General features: G+C 35.2%; 1 protein-coding gene across 1 annotated transcript in view; it reads left to right on the top strand.

Moving 5' to 3' along the window:
* The window catches only part of LOC149426790 (uncharacterized), a 64,846-nt gene that overhangs the window by 21,762 nt on the left and 23,428 nt on the right, over window positions 1–19,656 (top strand). The window contains exon 2 of the mRNA XM_089638469.1: window positions 10,225–10,430. Within this exon, the coding sequence (XP_089494595.1) occupies window positions 10,225–10,430 (206 nt within the window). The remainder of the gene's footprint in view (window positions 1–10,224; window positions 10,431–19,656) is intronic.

The raw sequence follows: 19,656 nt of genomic DNA, 5'->3' as shown, positions 1-19,656 counted from the left end.
CTGAGGGTATAATTACCTGGAAGCCCTCCCAATCTGTCGTTATCACCTTTGAAGGTCAATCTCTTCCCTCCCATATATATTTATTCTTCAACTCATTACCAGTTGAAATGTATACATATCCCACCACTCAATGTTTCAATTGCTGCCGTTTTGGTCATACCAAAGCTGCATGCAGATCTCAACCCAGATGTTTTAAATGTGGAGAAAACCACGCAGCTGACCAATGTCCTTCTTCCTCCTCACCTAAATGTTTTAACTGCTCAGGCTCACATACAGCTATCAACACATCTTGCCCAGAACAATCTCGCCAAAAAAATATTAAAATTTCAATGGCCTCTCAGAACTTGTCTTTTCTGCAGGCTTCTAAATTATTCCCGCCTGTCAAAAAATCATTTGCTGAGGCTTTATCCAGCAACTCCTCATCCAACCCTCTTCCCTCCACTACAACAACTTCTTCTCGTTCAACTAAATTCACATACAAAAACGCTATCTCTAAACCGGCTCCTGGATACGATCAGCAACAACACAACTCACTGCTCTTAAATCCCAATGGTTCACCTCTTTCAAATGCCACAAATGGGTGTGCAAATAATTATAATCCGTCCTCAATGAACTCTCTTAAACTTTCTGAAAAACTCTCCCAAGACAATTCTTCATTTATCCAAACTCTTATTATGCTTCTAATTGACCTTATTTCTTCTCAAACTAATCTACCGTCCAACGCTGCTACTATTATTTCCACATTAAAATCATTTATTCAAAATGGCTCTTCAGGATGTCAGAATACTTCAGTGGAATAGCCGAAGTGCTATTTCTAACAAATCTGATCTCCTTAACCTATTAAATTCCAACTTTATTTCTTTGGCTGCTATCTCTGAGACTTGGTTTACTCCATCCACCCACTTTAATGTGGGAGGGTATTCCTGTCTCCGCGACGATCGCCCGGAAGGTTCGGGCGGCGGTGCTGCCCTTTTTATTAAAAAATCCATATCATTTTCCCCAATAAATAATATCAAACCCCCCAATGCTGACTTCCAAATGGTTGCAGCTAAAATAAAGGACACATCCTTTATTTCAGTCTATCTTCCCCCAACAGCCCACTTCAATAAACAAACTTGGTTGCAAATTGTAAGTCAACTAAGCCCTCCTTTCTTTATATTAGGCGATTTTAATGCCCATTCCCCCGTCTGGGGTTCTGCTTTCTCCGACCGAGATGGTCGAAGTGTGATGGATTTCCTAGATCAATCCAACCTTTTCCTTTTGAATGACGGATCTCCTACTAGGATCTCACGCCCCAGCACAAACCCCAGTGCAGTGGATCTCTCGATATGTTCTACTAGTCTGGCTTCTCTCTCCTCGTGGGTGGTGTCCCCCGACCCTTGCTCCAGTGATCATTTCCCGATCATCATTACTTATCAAACTTCTTTCCAATCGGACAAGTCTCATATTTTGACAAAGATTAAAACGAAACACACCAAATGGGATGAATTTAACTCTCATATGGACAAGTTCCTACTAAATTCACCCGCCACCGATATATTTTCCGTCAAAGATGATTATAATAACTTCAAATCAATGCTCATAACTGCAATAAATAAATCAAATCCTCCCCCTAAAACTAAATCTCTCAAAAAACTCCCTCCAACTCCCTGGTGGGATGAGGAATGTTCCAAAGTAGTAAGAATTCGGAAAGCTAAATCTCTTTCCTATCGTTACAATATGACTATGGAGAACTATCTTATATACAAAAACGCTGAATCCAATGCCAAAAGGGTATTGAGGTCAAAAAAAAGATCCGGGTGGTACAACTTTTGCAGTTCAGTATCTCCGAACACTCCAATTTCGGAAGTTTGGTCTATGATCCGAAGATTTCGATCCTCCTTCAGTTCACCATCTCCTCGAGCGTCCCATTCTAAATGGATAGATGAATTCTTGGACAAAATTGCCCCCCCTTCTGTTCCTAACTTAGATGAAATAACGCCCATCTATAATACTCCCATGTCTAATCATTGGCTAGACTCTCCATTCACCTTAATTGAGCTAAAAAATTGTTTATCAACAGTCATGGACTCATCTCCAGGCAGAGATGGTATACCTTACAGCATAATCAAAAATAGTAATGATAATGTTCTAAACCACTTCTTAAGCATCTTAAATAAAATCTTCCAGACTGGTATAATGCCTGATGACTGGAGTTCTCAAATAATCATCCCTATTTTAAAAACAAACAAATCTCCAAATTTTGGATCCAACTACAGGCCAATCGCTCTTTCATCCACCCTCAGTAAACTTTATGAAAAATTAATTAAAAACCGATTAGAATTTTTTGTCGAGAGTAAACAGCTTCTCTCTCCATCTCAATTTGGATTTAGGAAAAAAAAATCCACTCAGGATAACCTTGCCATCATCAGCCCTGATATTAATTTATCAATTTCTAAACAGGAAGTTTGTCTTGTCGTCTTTATAGATATAGAAGGCGCCTTTGACAATGTTTCCATCCCAATCCTGAAAAAAAAACTTCTAGGCCTTGGCCTTCCCCCCATGTTTGTCCAATCAATTATTAATCTATTTCTAGATAGAAAAATTTTCATTGAACTTCCAGATATTTCTCCTCAAAGTAGGTCTATTTGGAAGGGTTTACCACAAGGCGATGTATTGTCCCCCTTACTGTATAATATATACACATATGATATGCATGTCACTATTCCCCCACAAATAAAAATTATCGAGTTCGCAGATGACATAGCTTTCTTCTTATCATCCAAAATCATCCCTCTCGCCGTCAAATATCTTAACGAAGCCATGAATGCCCTTTGCACATGGCTCACGTTACATGGTCTTGAACTTTCAATCCAAAAGACTCAGTGTGTCACCTTCTCAAACCGCCATAAAAACCCCCCCGTTCAAATTTTATTTAAAAATTCTCCAATCTCCAACGCTTCTGAAGTAAAATTTTTGGGAGTAACATTTGATAGGAAACTTAAATGGTCTTCCCATATTAATAATTTAGTTACTAAATGCGAAAAAAATTTAAATATCATCAGATCATTATCTGGCGTTTGGTGGGGAGCTCACCCTACTTGCATTAAGTTGCTTTACAATGCACTTATTCGAAGCCATCTCGACTATGCCTGCCCACTTTTTAGTACCGCCTCAAAAAATGTACTTAATAAATTAGACAAAATTCAATCTAAATCTTTGCGAATAATAACTGGAGCGATGCAATCGTCACCCATCAATTCCCTTCAAGTAGAATGTTCTGATCCTCCTCTTTATTTAAGGCGTCAACTATTTGCTGACAAATTTGTTCTTAAATGTTTAAATTCTAAATGTCATCAGGTTATCCCCAGCGTCTCGTTGTTCATTGACTCAAACCATTCATCTACAATCAGAGCTTCAACTAAACCTATTCCTGACATCTGTAAAAATTTTAAGTCTCTCTCAGAGCTTCACATCATCCAAAATGATCTACTTCCCTTATACAAACTAAAATATAGTCACGTCACCCTATCCCCAACAATATTAGAAGGGATCGGAATCTTTAAAAGTCATTCCAATCTCCCGGCCCGAACTGTCAATAATATGTTCAATGACATTATTTTATCAAAATGGCCCAACTTTTCTCTTTTATTTACTGATGGATCCAAATCTCCCGACTCTCCTAACTGTGGTATAGGTATTAACGTTTACCACAATAATTCTAATGATAGAATATTTCATTCAATTTCAAATCAATTTTCAATATTTTCAGCTGAGTGCATTGCAATAATAGAATCTCTCAAATATATAATCAAAAATAATTTTGAACATTCCCTCGTTCTCTCTGACTCTCTCAGTTCCCTCCAAAAACTTAAATCCAGTCCTCTTCTTCATCCTGATGATCATTTTGTATGCCTTATTCGAGAGATGATAGCATCCATTCAAAGCTCTGGTAAATCTGTAACTCTGATTTGGATTCCTGGACATGTTGGTATCATGGGTAATGATATTGCGGATGCCTTGGCAAAACAAGGAGCGTCCAACCCTGTTGTTACCCTCGTAAACCACATTCCCTTATCTGACATTTTTTCCATCATCAAAGAAAGATCCCGCAATGTTTGGTCAGAGTATTGGCACATTGCTAGTCAATCCAAGGGAGCCTGCTATGCCTCAATAAAAAGGACTATTCCATCAAAACCGTGGTTTCAGCAATTCCCTCATTTTTCCAAAAAAGAAATTTCTTCACTCATTCGAATGAGGATCGGTCATTGTTCCGTTCCTTCCCATCTTTTTAAAATTCACGTCCTTGACTCCCCAGATTGTACATTCTGTGGTCTAGAAGTGGGAACTTTAGATCACATATTTTTTGGTTGTCCCTCTCTAAACAAATATCCTCTCTTCTATCAAGCCTTAACTAAAATTGCCTCCCCTCCATTCAACATTTCATCTCTTTTAAGTCTGAACTCGACTCCAATTTTCATTATAATTTTGAAATTTGCCTATTTAAATAAAATTAATATTTAAATTCAACTTTCAATACACCTTTCTCAATAATTTTAAATGATGGCCAAGAACACCCTTGAAGGGTGAAAGCCAGAAATAATGGAAAAAAAAAGACGCACTTGTAAGCGCAATAAAAAGAAAAATATCATCTTATTATATGAGGAAAAATACGATTTACTTGCTGTTATTTGAATTTTTGGTTAAATTTCATAGAAAAGCAAGCATATTACTACAGTGCTAAGTATTTGGAATTCTTGTGGAACTAATAATAAGAAGAGGAACTTTTACTAGAAGTTTATGTTAATTTCATAAAAAGGCCAGCGTATTTTTAAAGTGCTAAGTAATTGGAATTCTTCTGGAATAATAATAAGTAGAGATACTTTTACTAGAATTTTATGGTAATTTCTTGGAAATAGAAGCGTATTCTGAAAGTGCTAAGTCATTTCAATTCTTGTGGAACTAATAATAAGAAAGAAATAAGTGATCATAAATGAATTTTATACAAGGAAAGTTAAAAAAATTATTTTTTTATAGATTCCATTCCACTATATCCAAATTCACCGTCTATTATCAAAGGGTTAGCCAGAATATTAAAAAATTGGTACCTATGTTCTTATGTTATTATCTCATGCAAACACAACAATGATGAACGAGGCATTAGTTAAATCCGTTGAAGATTTTTCTAAAGGGTATGTAGATATAATAAAATAGTAAATTATGGCACCCGAGAATTTGGTAAAGTTAATGCAATGATTTCAACAAAAAAATCTTGAATACGTTAAAACGCTTTTTTGGTGCTTGTGCTCTTCGAATATTGTGAAACTCTGGCATCATTGAACTTACACAACAAGTCTCAAAATGCTGGGTCAAACCAACTAGTGTCATTTTGAATGGTTATTTTATTTTTATCATGAAGCAGTCTTTCCAAATATTTTTTCTTGTTTCTTTGTCTATGATTTGCTTTTAATGCGAATTTGCAAAGGATTGCAATGGTTTAATAAAACTATGAATAGGAGTATAAATTCCTCATTTCTACGTGCCTTGCTTAACCCTTCGTCACGTGCATATGCTACTACTGAGGCATAGTGCCTTCGCAGTGTTTCTCACCCTTCAGTGGACTAAGAGCCACGGCTTTCCAGATATGTAAAATGTACACATTTTCCTTTGAGCTAAGCAAAAAAAAGCAAAATGCAAAATTCATTTAATTGGTTTAAATTCTTTGAGTACAATCCAACGGTGAACTGTTAATGTAGCTGCCAAACAGTAACTAACGTACAATGTTCATAGACACATACAAATTGTTAGAATTACTACAAAGAATCGGAATATGGTGAGAAATGTGGAGATCGGTAAATAATGAAAGGTTGATTTAAGCAAGTCTTTGAAAGCTCCCTGACCTCCACTGTCCTGACTGCCTAGACCGTCTTCCAAACCTTGACCTTCCTCTTACCGCTACCTAACCCTGCCTGTCTTCCAAATCTCACTTACCTCAACTCCCTTCATCTCCCCCACCCGTCCAACAAATCTCCCCGCCCCTGTCATTTATCAATAATTTAATTTGTGTTTCCGAATTCTGAAAATTTTGTATATTCAAGGACAGAATCGCACTAAAAAAATACACATAATATAAGCCCTAGGATCCGTCACATTAGATTCGATCATTCCAAAACCAATAAATAATTGATGTCGGCCTCTTTGTCTTCAAGATTGAAACTTGACCCACTGAATCCAGTGGCGTGTCGGCCTACCAACATTTTAGCCCGGCTTGTAAATTATCAACACGGTCTAGGATATATTAAATATTTATTATTTAAAAGTTTGATTTTTAAATCTTCGTGCGAGACATTAATTTATCTAAGCAACTTCCAAACTCGTCCTGTTAAAATGTGATTTACCTCTCTAGTCATAATTATAATTCGTCCAAATCATTAATGAATTACGTAACTATATTTCACGGCGCATTCCCTACGTAATAAGTCACTCAGTGACATAGCTAAGCGGAGTTTAATAGTTTTTTATTGATTTTATTAGGGTTTTTTTTCCTCTCCGCCCCATCATGTCAAAATCATTGCGACTGCACTGAACAAAATCCTAGAATTCTCAATGATATCATGGAGGTCTCTGATAATCGTAGTGCATGTTCCTAGTTTTTTTTAATAGCATCGTAAATTCAAGCACTTGTTTTAAAGTAGCTTTAACTCCGACATCTGGAGATGTCACTATCTTGTGAGATTATATCCAAAACTTCTTCCCCATGATAATAATTCAATCTGGTGGGTGTTGCCTGCCTAATTTGAACTTTCACCGATCCCTCTGATTGGTTGCATCTTATCCTTTGGCGTAGATAAAAAAAACCAACACGTCCCTGATCTCTCCACTTACCTAGTACCTTCACTAGATGTCACCACTGATCACGTTTTGATTGGAGAAACCAGAATTCATTAATTCCTACAATAAATGGAAAATAATCTCCCACGGCAAGTTCATCATAATATGTATGCTAAAACTATATGCGAATGTATCCCTTTCACTGCGGCGCAAGGTGATGGACCGAGAGGCCAGTTGGAGAGTTCAAAGGGTCTCTCCAAATCAGCCTCTCCCGATCTGGCACGACACACAGTTGGTGGGCAGGCGCATCCTGAACACACCTCACCCGATTAACCCGGCACCCCTGTTGAATCACCAAATGTAGGGAACCACCTGGTGTGACCTACGAGTATATAAGGGGTGTTAGTTTTCCAATAAAGGGTTCCCGGGCGGCGGTACCCAAACCCACCTCCCAAATTGTAAGCTGGATAAAGCTGTGTTTAGTGACAAGATCCGAATAGTCTTTCAATTCCTTCCTATGTCGATTTTATTCGGCCTTTTGAAGAAACTAGGGTACAAAATATGTCATTCATAATCCACTAAACGGAAGGTTCCTCCGGTTTGATGTATTGTTGAAATTTATAGCTCCTATTAAAATGCATACGAAGCAATATTTATAGATATTCACTGATACAAATCTAGTCATATATAACAAATATATACACATACATGATCCATTTTGTTTTCCTCCCAATTTTTCACTTTCTTTCCAAAAATGGATCAGATGATGAGAGAATCCTCCGAATTCTACCCTCTACTGTATATACAGGCACAACAGTCCCACTTCCCTTCGCGCCACCCCCAAGTAAACAACTTGTGAGGCACTCTCACCTGCCACCGGCTTACTGCTCTGTTTCCACTTCAACTTAAATCCTTTCCTTCCATTCATTACCTACCCTTCACTCCCTTTAACTGAATTCAAGAGATCACAATTCGCTTGTAAAATTTGTAATACTAGTAATACCCGTGAAAAATTAGGATATGAAGCTAAAAGTATTTTTTTTTAAATATTTGCCTCAAGATCATTGTCTTTCAAAAGAAGAAATATATTAAATAAAATATTCAACATGTTACCAAGTTATGAATAAGTATTATTTTAATTAGTAATGATATTATGTACATATTTTATATTGTAATTGAACATGAACATCTTGTTGACAGACTGCTTAATTGCGGTTTAGTGGGATTGTACTTTGAAGAACAATAAAATAAAAAAAAAGTGGGTGTGTCAAGCCTACGCAAGACAGAAGTGAAACTTCTAGTTTCAGCTGATGCTTGGCGTGGCGCAGTTCGCTGGTGTCTGAGAGAGAGGAAAGAAGAGAAGAGAGAGAACGTTCGTGAGCGGCTCCCCCACCTCAACAAGGTTTCACTTCAAAAATGCCACAGCCGAGAATCGAACCTCGCTTAACTGATTGAAAGCCAACCACGCTGAGCACCAACTGTAAGCAAAGCCGCATAAATTGATTATATTATGTAGGTTCTGAAAATATGAGAGCTTGTTATGTTTTATAATGTTACCTACATCACACCCAAAATATAATATATTTTTAAAAATAATGTACAATGTACAGAAATAGAATCCCACACAAGATCGCGTAGTGCGCTCTAGCGAACGGATATTTTATCAGAGGGAGATAGTTTTAATTTTTTTTTCTGTAAATTATTACATATTATCAAAATAAATAAATTAATTAAATAAATGTAATACAATTATCATAATATACGGATTAGATAATAATTTTAATCCAACACAATAACGCAAAGCGCGCTCTAGCGGAGTAATGTTTTATCACAGTGAGATAAGTGTTTTTATTATTTTGCAATATTATTTTCTTTTAAAAAATGTTCTGACCTACTAAAAAATAAGATATTGAATGAAAAAGGCGTTAAAAACAAAAAAATAATGTGCGATGGCCGAGAATCGAACTCGGATCAACTGCTTGGAAGGCAACTATGCTGACCATTACACCACCAACGCCAGTTGTCGGGATGAGCTAAGAAGCATTTATATGTTACTTCAAAACTTTGACTAGATCAAATGAACTTTAATCGGTGGTGGGGGTACCCGCATTTTCGTTTCGGTCATGAGTCGGTTTTACTCCGGTCCTCGAAATTGCATGACGCGCGTAAAGAAGTTTCACTTCAAAAATAAATAAATAAAAATCGAAAACTCATTGAATGTTAGTAAACTTGAAACATTATACATAAAAATAAAACACACGTCATATTCATACAGTCGAAACAAAAGTAAAGCACTGCTTTTGAAAAGGATAGCCTTTTAAATAATATGTACATAACTATGAGATAGAAGAATATAACCGTTTTAATTCTTCTCAGCATATTTCAAGCATTTGAACAAAACAAATACGCATTTCAAATAAATAATTTAGGTAACTACTTTATCGTTTTTCTAATATGTAGTTTGAATTTTAAATATTAAAAGTTAATGGAATTTTAATAATGTTACGCATTACGCATAAATATTATTATTACTTACTTACCCATGCACCAACAACTGAAATTAGAGTGTTTAATTGATCTATTACAAAATCCCTCTTAACTTCATATCAATTTATTATTATCGAAATAAACAGTAAAACCAAAACAGGTTCATAAACTAATTAACTGAACTTATAATTACGCCATTTCTGGAAATGGATAGTAATAATGATTGGATTATTTATATAGCGCCGTTTTCGTGAGAAAATCACCTCAAGGGCGCTTAGTAAGCGAAAATGATGGCATGCCACTTCAATCATATACCATTTTATATATAAACTTCTTTTGCACCATGACGAAGATAATAATTTTAATTTGTGAGTATCTATTAGTTCAAAAATACATATTTTTTACAAATCTGATAAACTTCAGAGTCAAATCATGGCTTGCAATGGCATTAGCCGTGTCTTTTAAGTAATCAGATGTTAGTTTCCCACCATAATTCCATCACCACATCTTACAAACAACAAACCCCTAAAAATATCATGGCATAATTCACCTGCCATTGAATAGTTGGTAATTAGAATAAAGAAGACCACAAGACATGCCATGTGAGCATGTTTCGTGATCCATCCATTTTCGCCAATCGGGCCATAAATTTCCAGTAAAAACTATATCTCACCATGATTACGAACTTCAAATTCGATTGAGATCTGCAGAGAGACAGAGCGCGCGCTAAATGGTTGAGAACTAAAAGGTACTAAGTCAGTAGCCATTTAAGTTAGTAGGTACATTTGTTTCTATTCAAATTTGCATAGAAGACACTTCTAGTTGTCTTCTTTACTCCTTATTATATTGTTAATAAAGTGAATAAAAATTCATGTGAATAATTGCACCGTTGCAGAGAAATTAAATATTTATTTGTTTTTTTTTCAGAATCCATTTCATTGAGTGTCGTGGATTTGGTGGTGCCAGGCTACAGGGTGCGTGGAGAGCCGGCCCGCCTCGAGTGCCAGTACGAGCTGCAGGGGGACACCCTGTACTCGGTCAAGTGGTACAAAGACAACGAGGAGTTCTACAGGTTCATGCCCAAGTTCTCTCCCCCCCAGCACAGCTATACTATAGAGGGAATTAAAGTCGATGTGAGTATTCAAAAATCCTTATAACTTGAGTTCATAGTTAATTATGTCAGATTTTTGCAATTTATGAAAAAGCTTAAATAGATAACATAAAAACTTGTAACCCACCTTAGGATGGTGTTAAAGCTTAGTTTGAAGAAAAATTGCGTTAAAAAATATTTTTTTATGATTTGAGATTTTCACGGCCAAAAGTAGTTTTGTTATTTGTTTTTGGGGTGTTATGCCGTGTTGCGCTAACTCCTTCTTTAGCCAACGTTTCTGACAGCATTGCAGTGTCACTGTGTAACAGTGACAAATATTTTTTTAAATTTAATAATAACATTACCTAAATATAAATTACTTTTTGAATAAATGTTTCACACAATTTTTCATGTCTGTTCATGTACAGCATTTACAAGCTTTCAGATAAATATATATTTTAAGATTAAAGTAAAGCCCAACTGTGCTTTCCAACTGTTTTTCATCATTGGCACGGAGATTTTCAAATTTAAATGTACTTAAAATACTATTATACATTCCCAGAAGCCTTTCTTCCTTCGGCAAACTCTTCAAAGTCACGAATAATTATTCCTGCACAGAAATCTTAAATATAGTGCCTGTAAAATAACAAAATAAGCTTGGTAGAGGTTCGGACCGGAAAATATCGAGAATGATTTGAATAGAAAATTAATTGTTCTGTTTAAAATAATAACAATTATCGTGCAATTTTGATACATTCTTTAAAATATATTGTCGATAAGTAAGAAATATAATATTTTTTAAACCACATAAAAATCACAATATATTCATAAATTTCGCTAATAAACAATTAGTTAATGCTAATTAAGTGTAAATCTTATGTGACTTACCCGGTAAGTATAGTACTGTATATTACCTCCATATATAGTTAGAAATAACATAGATCATTGTAGAAATGTATTATATATTGGTGTTGCGCCCTTGATGTGATTTTGTATCTTCCTAATATTATTATTCAATAAACTAAAATGGTGTGAATCAAACTATTATAAAACAAAAAAAAAGTGGGTGTGTCAAGCCTACGCAAGACAGAAGTGAAACTTCTAGTTTCAGCTGATGCTTGGCGTGGCGCAGTTCGCTGGTGTCTGAGAGAGAGGAAAGAAGAGAAGAGAGAGAACGTTCGTGAGCGGCTCCCCCACCTCAACAAGGTTTCACTTCAAAAATGCCACAGCCGAGAATCGAACCTCGCTTAACTGATTGAAAGCCAACCACGCTGAGCACCAACTGTAAGCAAAGCCGCATAAATTGATTATATTATGTAGGTTCTGAAAATATGAGAGCTTGTTATGTTTTATAATGTTACCTACATCACACCCAAAATATAATATATTTTTAAAAATAATGTACAATGTACAGAAATAGAATCCCACACAAGATCGCGTAGTGCGCTCTAGCGAACGGATATTTTATCAGAGGGAGATAGTTTTAATTTTTTTTTCTGTAAATTATTACATATTATCAAAATAAATAAATTAATTAAATAAATGTAATACAATTATCATAATATACGGATAAGATAATAATTTTAATCCAACACAATAACGCAAAGCGCGCTCTAGCGGAGTAATGTTTTATCACAGTGAGATAAGTGTTTTTATTATTTTGCAATATTATTTTCTTTTAAAAAATGTTCTGACCTACTAAAAAATAAGATATTGAATGAAAAAGGCGTTAAAAACAAAAAAATAATGTGCGATGGCCGAGAATCGAACTCGGATCAACTGCTTGGAAGGCAACTATGCTGACCATTACACCACCAACGCCAGTTGTCGGGATGAGCTAAGAAGCATTTATATGTTACTTCAAAACTTTGACTAGATCAAATGAACTTTAATCGGTGGTGGGGGTACCCGCATTTTCGTTTCGGTCATGAGTCGGTTTTACTCCGGTCCTCGAAATTGCATGACGCGCGTAAAGAAGTTTCACTTCAATAAACTAAATACCTTCCAAAGTAAATTCCATTTTTTTTTTCAGAACCGAAAAGCAACACCTTCAAAAAGAAGCGAATAAATGCATCTGATATTTGCGCTCTGGTATTATTCAACCGATGCATTAATCACACCAATTAAAAATGCATTTGTCACACTGTCTATCTGGTAATATTCCCATGACGTCATCGTTCAATAATTCCAAAGTGATGAATATAACTTCTAGCTTGTAGGAGGCGAATCACAGTACAACTTTGGGATCTGCATATTTTGTCGATTAATTCGGGATCATAACAGTTGTATCCAAAGATATTAGAAGAACGAGATATGCTATGTTGGCCGCCGGACCGTAGCCGGAGTACTACCTAATTAGGGTACTTTGAACGGTATCGGGACGTGTACGCACAGAAATCTGTTCTATGTATTAGTGCGGATACCTTAGCGCAAGCGAAGGTGTGCAGTAGTATTGGTGAACAAAACCGGCGACACTCGGCAAAACAATTCCACTCAGTACAAACTGCGCATAGCACATCTCGTTCTTCTTATATCTTTGGTTGTATCAGTGCAAAATTTAAGAAGACTTTTACGCAACTCTCAATCTGATTTTACGTTATAAACAACCGTAATTTTAATTTGAAAAAAAAAGAAACTTGTACATTTAAAAGTGAAAAATAATGTAACATTTGTCACATGATAGCAGCATTTCTGAAACGATCACTACCTACGAGCATACTTTTTATAAGTAGGAATTTTAAAATCCTTACACCATAAGGTTTTTTTTGCATACTTTTTCTGATTTGCATTACACATCTATATATATTCTATCACCACTGGTTTAAACGTACTGAACATTTTAAAAACTTCTAGAATTTTGCAACTCTGAGATAGGCACCTATATATTTTTTTTTCGCGTTGATTTACTTTTCTGTAAAGACAGACGTAGATAATTTAATTTAGGTAATACTAACATTGAAATATCAGTATGGCATATTAAAAAAATATATATATACATAGCAAAAGATTTTTGTGCAATATTTAGATTTGATTATAATGATGATAACTAGTTCATTTTTATGTAAATGAGAAATGCAATTATATCTCGGTTCTGCATGATTCCTATATTTCGGTCTGCTAATTAACTTTTTGCTATAAATTAAGTCAAAGCATTCCATAGAAAATCGAGTGAACCAATTTAAGTTCGCAAATTTCGCATTTACGAGACTCGTTAACTAAGTTAATCCAAGACGACGTTTTCCAATTTACATAGATCGTAGATAGTTGAAGTATATGTTCAGAAAATGCATATTTGTAAAGATTAAATAACTTTGGTTACCTACACCGCAAAGGTTGCAGAGAATAATTAATTCTATCCAAAATAGGAAATAAAAGCTATTTTACTTGTTGCAAAAATCTTATATATTGCAACAACTTGGAAATTAATTTTATTTAAAAGGAACTTTTGATTTAATCTATTCGAAATTAGTTGATACTTCCTTCAAAGGGTTAATAATACCTAAGAAATAAGCAAAAATCCACGTACATACTACCAGTATGATATTTAATGACTAACCTAAACATTGTCAAGTAACAGATCTCTCAAACACATTTTAAAATCCCTGCGAAACAAAAATTCAACGCAGAACTAGGCGGCGCCAAACGGTGCACACCTACGCCAAACCCCAACGGTTTTAGTGGTCGCCTGCCATCTTGCACTCCAACACGTGCTCTTTCAACTCACGACTTGGCTTCGGACGCTGTGCGCTCGGCTCCGGCCTCCTCATCATAGCCCGAGCCTAGCCCGCGCACGTTTTGCGTGTAGACGATTACTACCTTGGTTTCCACTCCACAATGTCTGGAAGTAACACCTCGCTGGCCTAGCAACTCCTTCATTTCCGGAACATCTTATGTAAGCGTGTACCAAACCTTTGCCATTTTATGTGCCTATTTAGAAGCCTGTTAAAGACGTCTGCCAGACGAAGCCAATATGAGAAAGAGACTTGTTTAATTCAATCAGCCAGGAATAATTTAGGATATATATTGTGAGCCCTCTTTGTGTTATACTATGTGTGTACTTGTTAACCTGTAAATACACTCATTAATCATTCCCATTCAGGTGTTTCATTTGACGAGAGAGTGGAGACTTGAATTGTTAAATGTCCCCCGTGTAAAGGCATAATCTGCCGACTCTACCTGAGCTAATAATTAGAGTCCCATGATTCTACCTCTGAAGCTCTACAGCCGACTCCAAAACCCTACGTGGCTCCAACCATTACACTGGCGCCCCTTACACTCTGGCGGTGCATTACGTGGGGGCTCCAAACTTTACAACATTTATCTGTATGGGTATGCCAATATTATGAATTGCCACACATAGTATACATGTATCCTTGCTTCACTAACTGATATCCAAATTAATGATCTTGACTTCTTCCATCCCACTCATGTGCTTGGATTATCAAAATTTTTAAATCAAATCCAACGAAGTGTCCTTTTCTTAATCAATTTCATAACAGGTAGGTACATCGGAATTGCAATATTTTCCGATACCCTTATTGTTCGTAATACGATCATGTACAGATCTACACATTTATCTGTGCATGAGGCCAAAATGGAACAAAGGAAAATAAATTTAGACTCGTAGCCACAATTTCTACAATAGATACGCCCCGACTACAAAGAACAGAATGGCGATATGGGTACATGTTTTTATCACGTGATCGATGTTTCCCATTACCTGAAAATATGAATAATAACATGATAAATGAGTTTGAAAATAAGATAAAATTCAAATACACACCCACATAATATATCTCCCTTATTTTTGTGGTAATCTCAAGTACGTAGGAAAGTATGGTTACGTATATCAGTTGGGTTATAAATATAATAATATCCGATTTTTGAAGCAAAAGTAGTCCCATTTTTTACTTGAAGTTTCTTTGGCCGTCGGATAGCTTCAGGAGCTTGCACCGGAGCGCTCTTTGTTGCGAGCTTTTCAAAATAATAAAGTAAAAAATGTTTCAGTCACCAAGCCGACCTGTCTGGCTCACGGAGAGATGTATGGCCCCTAACCAGAAGCGGTAGGCTATCTGCGCGTCACCCCTCCACTCGCTTAAATTGTGTTTTTAATATTGAATAGTTAAGATAACACATAATTTTAAGTGAAATTTCTTTACATAAATAATATGTCGTTCATTTAAATAACTTTAAAAAAAAATTATTTCTCTGAGTAATATTTTTCATAACGTTTATTGATGTGCCTACGATACATCAATGCCTACACGGTGAAAAATAAGAATTGCCAATTAATTAAGAATCAAATTATTGATGATCCGGCTAAAAATGGAATTGAAGGAAATTTTTTATAAACTTTTAGTAAATTTCTAATATACCGGAACACGTGTTCATGCACCTGCATTTGCCTAGTGCGAAAATATTGGGATTTTTATTCATATTTAATAAATGTTCCGACTGACATACATTAGTATTTTAATAAAATTTTATCAAGTAACCTACCAAATCATTTGTTAAGGCCTGCAATACCGTTTTTAACTTGGTTAGAATAATTTGACTGGCAATACTAATTTCGCCGTGTATCTAAATGGAAGGAGTTCCCGTTAGAAAGTTGAATAGTTTTGTTTAAAAATTCCATAACTCATAATAGTAACTATTTATAAGTTGCAAATGTTTGCATCGACCTATAAATTCCAGGCAAACATATTAAGCACACCTTTGAAGAGTTTTCAGGGGGTCCCAACCAAATCACACCTTTTAACTAATCATTTAACAAGACTAATAATTTTGAGCGTTATAAGGTCCTGGCTATACAGTTCTACTCACTTAACACGACCAAATCAATTTCTTTAATGCTGTGAACGCATTTTGGTAGTAATAGCCATAGAATTATTGATAGCAACAATTATTGTGCAAAAATAATGTACATTTTTTGTTAATAGCCTCCAAACTCCAAACAAACATAATCAACTATATATTTAGTACTGATGCTCAACTATGAGCATTGTGTTTGAAGTTGCGCTTTTCCAATAATTTAATATTGCATCGTGTCTAATGAAATTATTCATCGTCACCTGTGAATTTTTCTGAGATAATTTAATTTTGTTTCTAGCTTTGTAGCATTGTGAAAAGTTTCGATTCTGAATGCTGGAAATGTTGGTATAGTTGTTTTTTTTACTAATTTTGTAACGCTTTACGTAACGGTCATTTTTTCATTAAAATCTCATTCCCATTAATTAAAAAAGAGGGAGCGAAATAAGTTGACAAAACAAAGGGGGAATTCAAAATACCGGAATTCTTGAGAACGGCTACATTAACAAGGATTCTGCTCTTAAATATCTGGAAAATGTACACATTTCGAGGACAGCTCGGCGTAAAAATGTGTCCACTGTTTTACAATACATTCTTTGAAGGATTCCATTACTTAACGTTACCTAATTTATTTCAACAGATTATGTAAATCAGAATGAAATTAGTATAAAGGAACTCGCGTTCTTTTTTTAGATATAGTCACAGTACAAATGTCTTCTAATCACTTTGGATAAGTTTTTTAAGCGTTAGTGTGCTTTGTGTAAAATAAATTATATTTATACGCCAAAAATCACCACGGGATAATGGATCTGAATTCATGATCCAAAATATTATTAAATAATAAAATAATATTATATTATAGGTAGGTAAGTTGTCGCTTGTCTGAATTATGTACACAACTAATTCCAATTTTTAAAATGACACTTAAATTCTAAGCAAATTTATGAATCGGATTTCTCGCTGGAATGACTAATGCACGCACAAATAACTGACTTTAGAATATCTGATAATTTATATCGTTCCTCTCCTCCAAATATGTTTAAAATACAAAAAAATCATGTATTTACAGAACGTAAGGAATTATCGTGCCTTAATAAATAATCTTACTGTAAATCTTAATAATAGAGTAATTACAAGCAGCTGACTTTTGAAAAGAGTTTTGGCATCATCAAATTTGAACAGGTTTTTTTGTTTGTAATGGATACTCGTAGACCAAAGCTAGTTGTTTTAACTCACGATATCATTTTAATCTTTAGGAAACCGTAAAACTTATTTTAAAAAATCGTTCTCTCAAAAAATTCTACTCGTCGAATTGTTTGTTAAATGATTTTCATTTCTTCATGACGAAAATCCGTTTCAATTTCAAAACACGGGCGAAACCGAGCAGTGCTACTGTTATTATTTATACATTTGCAGTGTGGTATCAAATGTTATGGTTTTAAAATTATCCATATTTACAAAGTAAACACAATCAATTTGCACATGTTTGTTGTTCGTAGAGTTAATTGGTTTTACGGTTTCGAGGTTTACAGCATTGCATCCTGTAGCGGTTACAGAGTATCAAAAAAGTGAAACAAAGAATACGTAAATTGTTTTTTTCGCCTGCAGCAATTCAAAATACACTTTTTCCAATCGATTTAATAAATTTTAATAATAGGGTATTTCACAATTTTCCAATAATTCTTGAAAACATGTGGTCAAATAAATAAATAACTTTGGGTTTATGTGTTTTTCTTTTGATGTTGAATAAATTCTGTACAACAGTTAAAAATATAATATTATATTCCCACGGAAGGCCGTTGTATCGTAGCGGAACCTTACAACCTTTAGTTAAAAACAGCCAAATATGAACCGCTTAAAATTTTTCCTTTTTAGATCGTCTTGAAATCAGTAGGTATTTTATCATTTAATCATTGAAGACGATATTATCAATTAACAACTCTCAAACGAAAGATGTGAAACTCAAAAATTACAAAATAATTCGGTCGCATTTAGGTATTGAACCCAGGCCTTGCCGGCTCTTCGCTAACTCGATTCTATTCCCTTCGGTCATATTTAACTGTATCATTTTTTACACCCCACAAGAGTCCTCCCTCCACAAGAATGCTCCCAGACGTCTGGAACCAGTTAAATTAAGGCATCGACAATTGGGATAGTTTCAGGAGGGTATATGGTGAGACTAAAGGTAATGGGTAGTGGGAGGAGATGCGGTAGAGGAAGGTGAGTGTATACCTGGCTATTCATATCTCGTCACCAAACACGGCTAAAGTCATTTCAAAATGGTGGTCTTACACCAGGAACATACTAGAAGCATCTTCCATTCTCTAACGTACTGCAAATATACTATATATTATTTTAATTGGATGGATTGTCAAATAGCACAAATTCATCAAATGAAGTTTACTTGCGCACGCCTGGGTTTATGAATCCGAGACCTTCGGATTGCTAGTCGAAAGCCTGACCTCTCGCCCATGGAGGCCATCAATTTACACATTCACCGAAAGCTACGAAAGTTATTTTCATTTTATCAACGCATATTTTTACTGTCTGCTATCTTTAGGTATGTATGATTGCAAGATTCTACTAGATTCTTCTAGATAGTGTCTTGGATAAATTTAACCATTTTTATGTATGTTACAGTTAAATATTACCGAAGGGGATATGATCGAACAAATATTTAACTGTATCATATTCCCGAACTAAATGCAACCTAGATAGCGGATAGTGGATAAGTATATCCATTTTAATTTTAATATGCGACGTCTATTTTTTTTTAACAATTCAAGGATGGTTTTTTTTGGTATAACTTAATGAGTAAATCCTCAAATTTTAATATTTAATCATTGAAGAGATTTACCTAGGCTTTGCTCTACCACTGAGCTAATTCGACCCATGTCACATTCGGTCATATTTATCTGTATCATATACTACGACTAAAAGATAAGCTTCATTTTCTTAACGCCTGTTTTTATTGTATGCTATCTTTACATTATTAATTAAAATGTGATGAAAATACATTTTATGCACCGTGTTAGAAGTAAGAAAAACTTTAAATATTACAAACCAAAAGTACTGCTATTCAAGTTATTGAGAAGAGCACGGGTTGATATATGAAACTGCAGCTGAAAGTAGAATGCAGAATGCAGTTGACATTTGGTTATGACTGAGACTTTTATAGCAGTAGCAGGTACAGGAGCGGTGTTGGGCAGGGGAGTGAAAGCGCCGGGCTGCGCCGTACCGGCCTTGTTGCCATTGTGTGTCTCGGTAAGCTGGAAGTATTTCAGGTGAATCTGAAGAATGCGCTTGAAACTGCGGCCCCATTGTGAGGGGAAAAGGGGTCATGGAAATTCATATCTCTGGACTTTATTCAATACTCCGCTTTAATAAAGTGTCCATTGTAAGTTAATGCACCCGACAAATATGACTACCAATATTTCGGATTCGAGTTTAATTTAAAGCAC

Source organism: Hesperophylax consimilis, chromosome 1, assembly GCF_061612785.1.
Source record: "Hesperophylax consimilis isolate HC1 chromosome 1, BYU_Hcon_1.0, whole genome shotgun sequence".
NCBI lineage: Eukaryota > Metazoa > Arthropoda > Insecta > Trichoptera > Limnephilidae > Hesperophylax > Hesperophylax consimilis.
The sequence above is the reverse complement of the archived record's forward strand: the minus strand, read 5'-3'. Positions and strand labels throughout refer to the sequence as shown.